This window comes from Manacus vitellinus, unplaced genomic scaffold, assembly GCF_001715985.3.
Source record: "Manacus vitellinus isolate BGI_N305 unplaced genomic scaffold, ASM171598v3 scaffold_3_pilon, whole genome shotgun sequence".
Classification (NCBI taxonomy): Eukaryota; Metazoa; Chordata; class Aves; order Passeriformes; family Pipridae; genus Manacus; species Manacus vitellinus.
This window is the reverse complement of record NW_021940535.1, coordinates 6,355,129-6,366,341: the sequence shown is the minus strand read 5'-3', so window position 1 is coordinate 6,366,341 and position 11,213 is coordinate 6,355,129. Positions and strand designations below refer to the sequence as shown.

At 36.1% G+C, this 11,213-nt stretch overlaps 1 protein-coding gene across 2 annotated transcripts in view; it reads right to left on the bottom strand.

Moving 5' to 3' along the window:
- Window positions 1-573: 573 nt before the first annotated feature.
- The window catches only part of PDCD6IP (programmed cell death 6 interacting protein), a 35,043-nt gene continuing 24,403 nt past the window's right edge, over window positions 574-11,213 (bottom strand). For both annotated transcript variants that reach the window (XM_018075686.2, XM_018075687.2), the window contains exons 12-18: window positions 10,752-10,921; window positions 9,767-10,015; window positions 8,314-8,448; window positions 7,341-7,435; window positions 4,548-4,677; window positions 3,972-4,177; window positions 574-3,161 (exon numbers count right to left, since the gene is read on the bottom strand). In XM_018075686.2, the coding sequence (XP_017931175.1) occupies window positions 2,993-3,161; window positions 3,972-4,177; window positions 4,548-4,677; window positions 7,341-7,435; window positions 8,314-8,448; window positions 9,767-10,015; window positions 10,752-10,921 (1,154 nt within the window). In that variant the 3' untranslated portion in view covers window positions 574-2,992. The remainder of the gene's footprint in view (window positions 3,162-3,971; window positions 4,178-4,547; window positions 4,678-7,340; window positions 7,436-8,313; window positions 8,449-9,766; window positions 10,016-10,751; window positions 10,922-11,213) is intronic.

Sequence of the window (11,213 nt, the reverse complement as noted above, 5' to 3'; positions counted from 1 at the left end):
ATAAATGCTTGACTTCAAAGTCTCCAAAAGGTCGTGATTGTAAACTTTTCTCTCCACACAGCAACTGCAATAATCATAGTATAATACAGTCTTTTTCTTTAAAAAAAAAAAATTAAAAAAGAAAAAAAAAGATTGACTTCTTGGAGTGTCCACAGGGACCACTTATCTGCTGTTAAAGTTAGCTGCCCTTACAATCCCTTAATTATGTTGCTACCCATGCTTTAATACACATGCTGCTGTGAGTCTCACGAAACCCAGCCTAACATAAGTTCATAAAAAACAAACTTTGAATCCAAGTTTCTGAAGGCACCACCTTACCTTTTCCTCCTCATTTAATCAGAAGAGAAATATGCTCCATCATCTTTGGAAAGAAACACAGCTACCAGGATCTGAACCTGGCTGTTATTGCAGAGTAGCTGCTGCACCGTAAAGCACCTGCACACACACAGGCCATGCTGTAGTTGACACGTCTTCACGACAGCACAAACATTCTTGGGGGCCCATAACTTATTTCCATCCTTCTCAAAATAACACTTGTCTGAAGCCAAAGGACTCAAGAGAAACACCATGAAATCAGGTTTTCTAACTGATTTTTTTAATAAACTATAGAAGAACAAGATAACATTTCAACCAAAGTCATGACAGCTGCATGCTTAAAAGCAGATACATAACATGTCTCTGGATTTTTCGGTTCTCTTAAGGAAAAAAAAAAAAAGGAGAAAAACTGAAAGTTGAACATAATGCATAGATTTCTACACATATTCAAATAATATCAGACTAAAGCAAGCAAAAACACAACTGGAAAAAATGTCTTGACAGTGATTCCAGATCTACAAAATTTTAAAAAGGAAATTTCATTTCTAAGAATCTTTATGCTGAACCAAGTTACGTTTTTATACAGCATGAAAATAAGTCTTATCAACTGAGGCACTAGAGACAAAACTTACTTACACAATAGCTCAAATGCATCTAATGTGTGAACTGAAAAACCTACAGGTCACAGCATACTAAAAATTTAGAATTTAAAGGTTGCATTAGACTTGCACTTGCTCACATTGACACAGTGAAATCAGTGGAAAACTACTGTTTTTTCAGTTAGAATGAAATCAGGTTCTGATTGTTATTTCCAGTCAGTTATCTTCCTAGCTTTTTCTCATTGTCCTCGCTTGCCTCTTATGCATTCTTATCAGGAAAAAAAATTGAGAGGTTCCTGTGCCACCCCATTCAACAGTGTTTATAAGGAAATGCAAAGCACCTGTCCTTGTGCACAGTTTCATCTGTGGTGCTGCAGTCTCTTACTTCATCATGTTCCCCACATCACCGAGCTTCTACAGGCTTAATAAATTTGTTTAGAATTAGATACTCATGTTCTATAAGGAATGCTTATTTCTACCTTTCAATTCGCATTTTCTATGGGTGTTAGGGAGTATTAAAGACAAGGAGTTTTCACACAGTAACCGGAGTGATCACACAGCAAGAGGAACTTGAGACAGAAAGAAAGGAGCTCATATGGATATGAATGCTGCTTTCTTTATGAGGAAGAATATTAATGATCCAGCGAGGTTTCCACCCAGATGCTACAATAACTGGCACCTCTAAACACCTACATTAAAATATACCTCGATATCTTAATCAGGCACTTAAATAGAAAAACAAAGGAATAACTTTTAACATAGGTACTATGGTAGTTATTCTGTAAGGCCAGAACATCTTGTATGAAGCACTCAGAAAATAATTGTCCCACAGAATCAAGTAACTCACATCAGGGGCTAAATGAATGGAGAGTCCCTCACTAGACAAGCCTGTTTTAAAAATAAAGACTGATAAATGGTTAGCAAATATTTGGTAGAAGCCATTAACCCCAAACTTAGATTCTTCACTATCTTATGTAAAATGTAGTGCAAGGCTATTAATCCCTTGAGAAGATGGATCCAAAAGTAAACATTCAATGTGCTTTAATTTACAAGATTTTCTTTTTCCCCACAAAAAAAAGTTTCACCACTGATAACAAGCTCCCTGAGGGAATACATCAATTTTTTCAAGGGAGAAAAAGCAATCATTTAAAAACAGAATCTGCAAAGCTCCAACAATCAATAGTTGCTCTATTTTGAACCATAACACATTTCTCATCAATGTTTCTTTGGAAAACACAAGTTAGAACAACTATTCACTGGTCCTGTAAAAGAACCCTGACCTCCCTTATTTTAAGTAGTATCCTGGAGATGACTAATCGTTGTTTAAAAATGGTAATGAATGTATTTTAGTTAAATACACTCCAAAGTTATAGGAAACTCCACCTGCGAGACTTCATCTACCAACACTTAAATGGTTAATTATAGATTCTGTCACAAAAATACAGAATCCAGGAAAAGAGATGGAAATTCACTTGTAAGGCTAAACTCTTGAGAAGTTATTTATGTTATGAAAGTTAAGGGACAAATGAAACATCTACAGACACATAAAACACATTTTTATGGTAATGAAAATGCCAACTGTTTAAACCATTCTCAAGTAATTTATTTTTTTTACTGATGATTTACAAGGCCTTGATTATTAGACAAAATAGCATATTTTAACTAAACTAAAAAAAAAATACAAACCAATAGAGTATAGAAGGAAATGCTATATGGTTCTGCAGAATATATCACACCCAGCGCACACACTGCCTCATTTTTCTCATCTGAACCTATCTGTTACTTACAGGATTTTTCAAACAAATATTTTGGTCTAACCAACATGTAGTGTACAGTTTCAGACTGTTGAATTAGGCTCTAATTCTGGCATTAGTCTACAGTCTAAACCACTGCAGTAGATCTTTCAAAGAGTTTAGTGTAATCAAAAACTGATCTAGACATTTTGGAGCAGTTAACAAGAGATAGGAGTTATAGCTGCATACAGTTCAGTATGGTACATTAACTGAAGCTAGAAGTTTTAGTATGCTTATTGCCAATTTCTCCCAAATTTTAACAAGCAGAGCTTCTTTGCAGACACATTATTGCTGAGGGTAATAAGGCTGTTGAACAAAAGGGTATCCAGGTTGCTGAGGTGGCGGATATGGTGCTTGTCCAGGGTTTTGATACATAGGCGAGGGTGCATATGGCAGATTATACTGCCCATACATGTACGGATTATAGCCCATTGGCATTGGCATCTGGCAGTACCTGCATGGGGGGGGGGGAATAAAAGCATACTTGAGTTGCAAAACATTGACAATGTTAATTTGCAAAAATAACTCATTAATAGATACAAAAAGACACGCAATCTCCATAAATGTTTTCTTTACATTTTCCTTTGAGTGCAGCAGGAAATGTGGTAACTTTCAAGGAGCAAACATGAAATCAGTTACAGTGCATGGAACAGAAATACAGGTAGAAGGTGGAGTAAAGGCAACCTGCTGGAACTAGAACTGATCTCAATTGATTCTCTTCTATTTAATAACATTGTGTGTATTTTAACATTTGCTGAGCCTGCTACTGAAGAAGACCACAGCTACCTTAAATTCCTTGGGATAACACCAGGAAGATGGAAAAAGGCATCAGAAGAAAGCACACTACTCAAGTGGAATTTTCTGTGTATTTTTCATCAAATTAGGCATGATACTAAGATTTGAAAAATTAGATATGCCAACACTTTTGAGATAAACACCACCAAATGATTAAGCAAGGGTTGGCAACAGTCAAGAAACCACAGTTAGAGGACTGCAGTCCTACCTTCCTTCTCCTTTAAAAAAAGCTGTAAAAACTCGAAATGAACCCTCCCACAAAAGGTACCAGCAAATGATTCCTACAAGAGTTACATGATTAAAACTAAAATTAAAAAAAAAAAGTCTTCTTGCCTCAAACACTAAACATATCTTCAACTGGAACAATAACTAATTTTAAAATGTAACACACTAATTTTAAAATGTCAAGAAAAAAGTGCTTTTAAATGACAGGATAATGAAAAACTGCTTAGGTACTCCCATAGCTTACCCTGGGTAACCGGGATAAGTTGGGTAAGGAGGTCCCTGTGCCTGTGAAGGTGCAGTGCTTGCTGCAGGTGCACTGGCTCCTGGAGTAGGAACAGGAGCAGCAGCAGGAGCTGCAGGTGCTCCAGGGGGTGCTGATGCAGAAGAGGAACTGCTTGTCTCTGAAATCACTGGTGGTGGTGGCCGTGCTGGTGGCTGTGGTTTAGTCCCCTAACAAGAGAAAGTGAATTAAGTTGGAGCTTCTTTATGTAAGTCTTGGAATCAAAAGCTGTGGTTATATGATTAGTTGATTTTTATTTTCCTTTTAAACAGACATTCTATATTTGGTCTATACAGATAATAATGCAAAGCATCTAAAAGGCAATAAGCTTTTCATTTCAAATCTATAAATTATTAACCCCAATAATACACATAATATACCTCTCTGCAAAGTCTTTAATTTTGCCCTCTATTTCACTTCAACACATTTCCAACTACACCACTATGTTGAGGAGTGATATAAGCAAATTATAGAACAGTTTAGAGTTCTAAAGTATGGACCTTCTACTTTCAACCCACTAATTCCATAGCATATATTTACCACCATGGTTCTTGGTGCTGGAGTAGGAGTGGATGCCGCTGGCTTACTTCCTCCTGCTGATGTGGTCTGATATGTAGGCAGGGGAATAGAGGGAGCACTGGGTTCTCTAGCAATGCTTTGCTGCAAATCTCTATTAAAAAGAAACCAGCAAACATACAGCTTAGTTTAAGCATTGTTTGTTATGGGCTTCAGCAAGCTAAGCCAAAAAGATGCAACAGAGTAAATCTAATATTTAAAGCATGATCACTGAGCTAGTTCAAACTAAATCTGGAGTCTAAATCACTTCCACAGAAACTACCCTCTAGCCAACCCTCTGATTAACTGTTATATTTATTTTCAATAATGTCTTTATGTTGTAACTCAATACTAGGTATAGATCACGGAATTAGCCAAAAGTTTTGGGAACAGAAATTACAGGATCATCAGAACATTTAGCAACTTGGAAGCTTTCCAGAGAAGCTAAGGAAACCTCATGTCTATGGAAAAGGATAACAGAAGAGTAAAAAAAAAAATGCACATGAAAAACTGCAATATCATTTATATCTGAGTAAATGTAACTATCAAAAAAAAACCTGAAAAAAACTTGGATGGCTCAGCATATGAGCTTTCAAGTTCTCTACTCTGTTACCTCTGGTGTTGGAATAAGCCTTGGTAAGTTACTTTTCATATCTTACTTTGGGTAAGATACTGGGAGGCTTTGGTGTCATGTTGTACTACAAGCTGCCATTAGACAGCATAATTTTGCACTTCACTTGTCATGAAAACTGCAAGGAAGGAGTTCTAAGAGGAATGCAAATCTCAATGCAAAGATTCAGTATTTGAGATGGGGCAGATTCTTCAGAGAGACTTAAAGAAGCATTTAAAATTTCAGAAAATTTTGCATAAAAATATCTGTGAGCAGTATGTAACAGCTAGAACTTGATAGCTGGCACTGTGAAACAGAATAAAGAGAAGACTGACAAATGTATACAGTCTAGTTAGCAGCAAAATACAGGATCCTATTACAAAGCAGCAAAGGTGAGCTCCAAAGAACAACACTGGCCACTTTTGCAGAAACTTCATAGAAAAACCCAAAACTGAAATAAAAACTCCAAGAAAACTGTCCTCATCATTACCCTGACAGCAAAAAGGAATGATGAGGACAAAGCTGGAAATACTGTCCTGATATTCTGTTACATATGTGTATGTATATCTGAAACTATTTCTTGTAGATAGTGAAGCAAGTATTCAACACCATATTATACAGAAACTAAAAACCCAAAACCTAATATCTTAGATGGCACAAGGGATGTAAGTAGTAATTTGCAATGTGATTTTAAAAGACAAGACCAATGTCTTACAGAACACGGGTGCCTTTCAGAGTGAAGTATATTTTGACCACAGAGTGACCAACTTCATTAAACATGAAGCTTAAAACACTATTACAACTGATCCTCCAACGGGCAATCATTATGGTGGGGGGAAAAAAAAACCCACACTGAAGTTCTAAATGAGAAACTCCCTAAAGAAATTTATTTCCACTAAGATGCAACCCACAATCAACATTTTTATTGTAGTTGGGAGGGAAGGGGGCAGGGAGAAGAGGTAAAACATACATTTAATTCCCTCAAGCTGTGGGTTGGGTGCACTAAGAAACACATTTTGTAGAAGCACACTACACATATCCCAAATGTGATCATTGCCCCTAACTGTGACTGAGTTTCATGTAACTGAACAGTTAACATGAGGCAGTAAAATATATCATGGAAAGACTCAGCTGAATGTTGTCAACACTAATCCTACAACTTTGACACTGAACATGGAGATGTGAGATATTCAGACCTATGCCTTGGTTAGGCAGCCTTCAGCTTCCAAATTACATGAATGTGTGAAGCCAAAGAGAGGCAGAAGGGGTTGTAATTAAGAATTCATTTACAAGCACAATGCCCAAATAAAAAAGAACAGTTCTACAAAGGATCAAGTTAGGAAAGGTAAAAATTGAGGGCTGAGCATCCCATTCATGGCACGCTACATGCATAGAACAACTGCAGTTTCACCAATTAAAATTTTAGTAACAACTACCTCTTTTTATAAAAGACTATGTGCTCTGCTAAAGAACACTAAGTAAAAGGTAAACCTTTTCAGTTATGCTTTCCTCTTAAGAGGAGAGCCCAAAAATCACATCTGAAACACACTATACTAGGCCAGATCGCATATGGGGGACAACAACAAATACTTTTCCTCATATGAAGGACAAAATCTGCTGCTCTCCCCAGCAGCGTAGGCAACCCACATATCTAAACAATGATAAAAAACCAGACCAGACAAGATCAGACTACAGAGCAGAAGTGTAATATCAGTGTAGAACAGTTTTCCCCCCATCACACTGGACACATGGAAGGCAATCATATGATGAAGCATTTATCTAATTTCTCAAACTAAAATGACAGCAGGAGCAGGGTGCAGAAATCTTTCCTCAAAGGAAAGAATAAAATAAAATGACTGAAACATACATGCCAAAAAAACCCCAAGAGTGAAATCATAACATGAAACAGATTCATGCTGAACTGTACACAGGAAAACCACAACAGACTTCAAAGATTTCCCTATTTATTTCTCCTATCATTGTTCTTGTTTTTCAGGGGAGGGAAGAGTAGGGTTAGCATTAAAGCAAAGAAGAGTTGAGAATCTTAACATACCTGTTCTTCCTTCTCATTTCATCAAGTACCATAATAAATATATCCCCAAAGATTAATTTCTGATAAATACTTAACCATTTCTGCAATGCTTTTAAACAACGCATTGAAATCTTACTTGAGCAGTTCATCTCTTTCAGTCTTGCGAGCAAAGACAATGTCACTGCACTTGTTTTGGAATTTCAGCAGGATTTCTGTCAGCTCATTGTAAAACTAGTAAAGAAAAAAACAAAAATCCAACAAGCTCAATCAACACCTTCAGATTCCATGCTAGTATACTTCTACATATTGATCCAGTTATGAGTGCTGTATTATGACAGTGCCAAGAACCTGCCATTCCAATAGTTTTCTAGTGCATTCTATAAGGCTTTTCAGAACCAAAATTAGTCAGCTGTTGCCCATCCCTGTAACATCATACTATTGTGGGGGTTTATGTGTGTGTATTTGTGTGTAAATATAAAAATAGTTTAAGACAACTATAAAAACGTATTGAGACCAGAGAAAAACTAGATCACTGCTGATGATGAATTATTTATTTTTGTAAAGGATTTTTTTTTCTTTTTCTTTTAATTTTACTGCTCTCAGTTTCATGCATTTCATTTGTATTGATATCTCAGAGGTTGGGGTTTTTTTCCTTTAGTGAGTTATCAATAAATCAGAAAAAAATACTTAATATAGAAGCAGTAAACTTAATACAGAAGCAGTAAGACACCTTCCAGAAGCCCCTCATGTATGCAGTATCAACATACAAAACACAAATTTGATAAGGTGATTAAATACCATGAGAGAACAGATTAATGAATTTCTTGGATAAAATGGCTCACCTGGGTGCTTCAACATCCTTTACTCAGCTGTAATTAACAACTTTTCCTATTGCTCAGAAAAGCTTACTTTTCAGATAGGAACAAAGAAGTATTTCACAGCTGTTGAAACAACCAAAATTCAAGCAACTCGCTTCAGCAGTAAAATCCTCAAACACATATCTCTCAGCTAGCAGATCTCCAAATTTTGTTATTATTTTTGATTCACATCTCATTGTGTAAATTTAAAAAAAAACAACAATCCTTCCAATCCCTTAAGCATCACCATACCTTCGTGCCTTCTTTTAAATTGGCTACAAGTTCCACAAAGTTGTCATTTGCTATAGCCAAGTTCTTCAAAACTTCTTCTCTTAAATTAGATTCGTTGTTTGATTGTTTCATCTTTGAAAAATCTTGATGTGCATTCTTGAAAGAAGAAAAAAAAATAAGCAGTGAAAATAATGCAAGCTAGTTCCATGTAAGATTCTGCGTGTTTTATCTTGTTTTTCCTCTTATTCATTGCTTCTACCTGTTTTCCTCAATACCTGCTTTTCCTCACCTTCCATCCACACACCGTACGTCAATACTTGTCATCTGCTAAGCACAGTGGCTATTATAATATATCTTCCAGAACTGTACAAATGTTAACTCACTGTCAGTAGACACCAGTTAATTATCTGTTCTGTTGTGGGCTGCCTTTAATAATTCTGAAGCTCATCCTGCAGACTCTTTCGGAGGCTATACTAATTAGGCTCTCTCCTGTACTAGCCTACATTGATATTCATAAAATCATACTGAAAGTTAGGATTTTTAAGAAGTATTATTTCAAATTTGGTTGACATTGGCAAGCTATTCGAAGGACAGGAAAGAGGAAAACTCACAGAAGGATCACCTACCTACATCTCATTTCTTTTGGGAAAATAAACAAACAAGCAAACTTAAAAAGACTACTCCAGCTGCCAGAAGCAGACAAACTTGAACTCCAGGACATTAAAAAATTAAAGTAATATCCATCAAGATGTCATAAGTATATTGTGTTAAAAGATATTCAAATATTAAATCCTTGATAAACATGGTGCACATGGTCATTTAAAAAAAAATTTTCCCTACTGTAAAAAGTCTCCATCATTAATCAAGCTGCTATTGTAATTTCTCCAAGCACTAAGACTCTCTTTTGCTAGGTGTTTCAGGTACCTGCCTCTAGTTTTACTGACAAATTAAGACTGAATTTATAAATAAACTTCAGGAAATTCTATTTAGTTTTACTTTGATGAGTTTTGCACATGCTGGAAGTCAAGCATATTGTAAACAGCAATTAGGAATAAACCAAAATATACTTCAGAGATGCAAAACTTTTTCTAGTAGACAGTATGGACAGGTCTCCTATTATACCAGAAAGAAGTATGAATGAAGGGAAAAACCAAAACAAACCCAAAAACTTCTAAATTCTCCAGTTAAGCTTCTTTCAAGGACAAAACCCTCTGCAGAACCAGGCCAAAAAAAGGTCCAAGAGAATTTACAGTGGAGCTCTGGGAGTATCTACTAAAAATTCTTATTATTTTTCAGTGAACACAGACATCCCTGTATTTATCAGTGATCAAGGAGTAAAGGAGTATCAACTGGCACATGACACAAGAACAAGCAAAAGAGAGGAGAAAGCAAAGTGAGATTTCTCAAGTACTACAGAGGTAGAAGTATCATTACTCTTAGTTTAAGAGGATGGAAAACATGTAAAGTGTCGTACCTGAATGTTTTTGAGAAGTTCTTCCTGTTTTTTCAGAGACTCTTGCACTTTCTGTGTGTAACTCCCATAGATTCTGTCCAACTCAGTCACAGAGATAGCCTCCTCATTTATTGCACCATCCTGTGCAAGTGCAGTAAGGAATTTGCTTGTCATGTCAAAATTTACGGATTTCAGATCATTTTCCAGCTGTTCTCTCTCCTTCTTAACTTCATCCAGATTGGCCAGCAAAGTTCTTAAGACATTAACAACCTAGGCAATGAAAATTGTCAGAAGTTAGCAGGTTTAGAGGAATTATTACGGAAGTATACTCTACTACTTGTTTCCATCTTGCATTCCTCACTGTCCTGCACGACTATTCCTTTATGAATGCGTTTAAGATCACAAACCAGGACAAAATACAACAAAACAAAGATCTTCAAGCATTTCTCAAGCTATATTCTCATCTAGAGGTTTGCTTTCACTAATAACGCTGAATTACTACAAAACGTTTAATTCTTTTTTAAGCTGATCAGATACCTTCAAACAGGATATTCTAAAATGGCAGTCAAACCCACCGACTTCAAATCACTATGAGAAAAATAATAATATTGCTGTAGATGAGCCATTAATTTCTTGGAAAGCAAGTTGGTGAAATTGCCTAGTACTTTAAAACACTGAGCCATATCTTAGATTGCTTATCTGTCCCAAGAACCCAAACACAACACCCCATCTCCATACATAAAAATATTCAAAGATTGCTCCATTTATAATAGTCAACCAGTCTTGTCTATGTCAATTGACTTTGTTCACACTAAGTATAACAAAATATACTCAAGCAGATTTTAAACATAAAGACAATTTCTTTTCCAAATGTTAGTTCCACCTGTATCAAATGTGACAGAAATAAGAGCAACTAAGGATCAGCTTCCACACCAATTCATGTAAGTTTACTTTGTCAGACGAGTAGCACTTCTTTTCAAAATAGAGACAAATTTCAATGCTTTACCTCATTTCCTTGTAATGTTTTTGCTGGGTTGGCAGAAGGAATGGCTGCGTTGAGTTCTGCCTCTGGCTTACACAGAAGTGCAATCGTATCCCGGTGAGACTGATAGCGCTCTTTAACCTGCCCATCTGCTTGCATAGCTCTGTTCATAATATTGTGGTAATTGGCTCCCTCTGGGGATGGGAGGACAAAAAAGGGTGTTTATATCATTTCTAAACTTGTTTTTATCCAAGTTTTGCACCTGAGCGGTTTTCATGCTTTTCAGCAAGTCTTCGTATATTTTTATGAGCCTGTACATTTATAAAGTTATTTACTAAGACTTTTATAAAACATAAGCTTCTAAGTTATGTTTTAAATAGAGTATAAACAAAGCACCTATAGTAATTCTCCAGTGAAGCACAGAAAGGAATGAACACTGGTTTGAACTACACCCCAGATTTAAACCCCCATAACTTTGCTCAACTG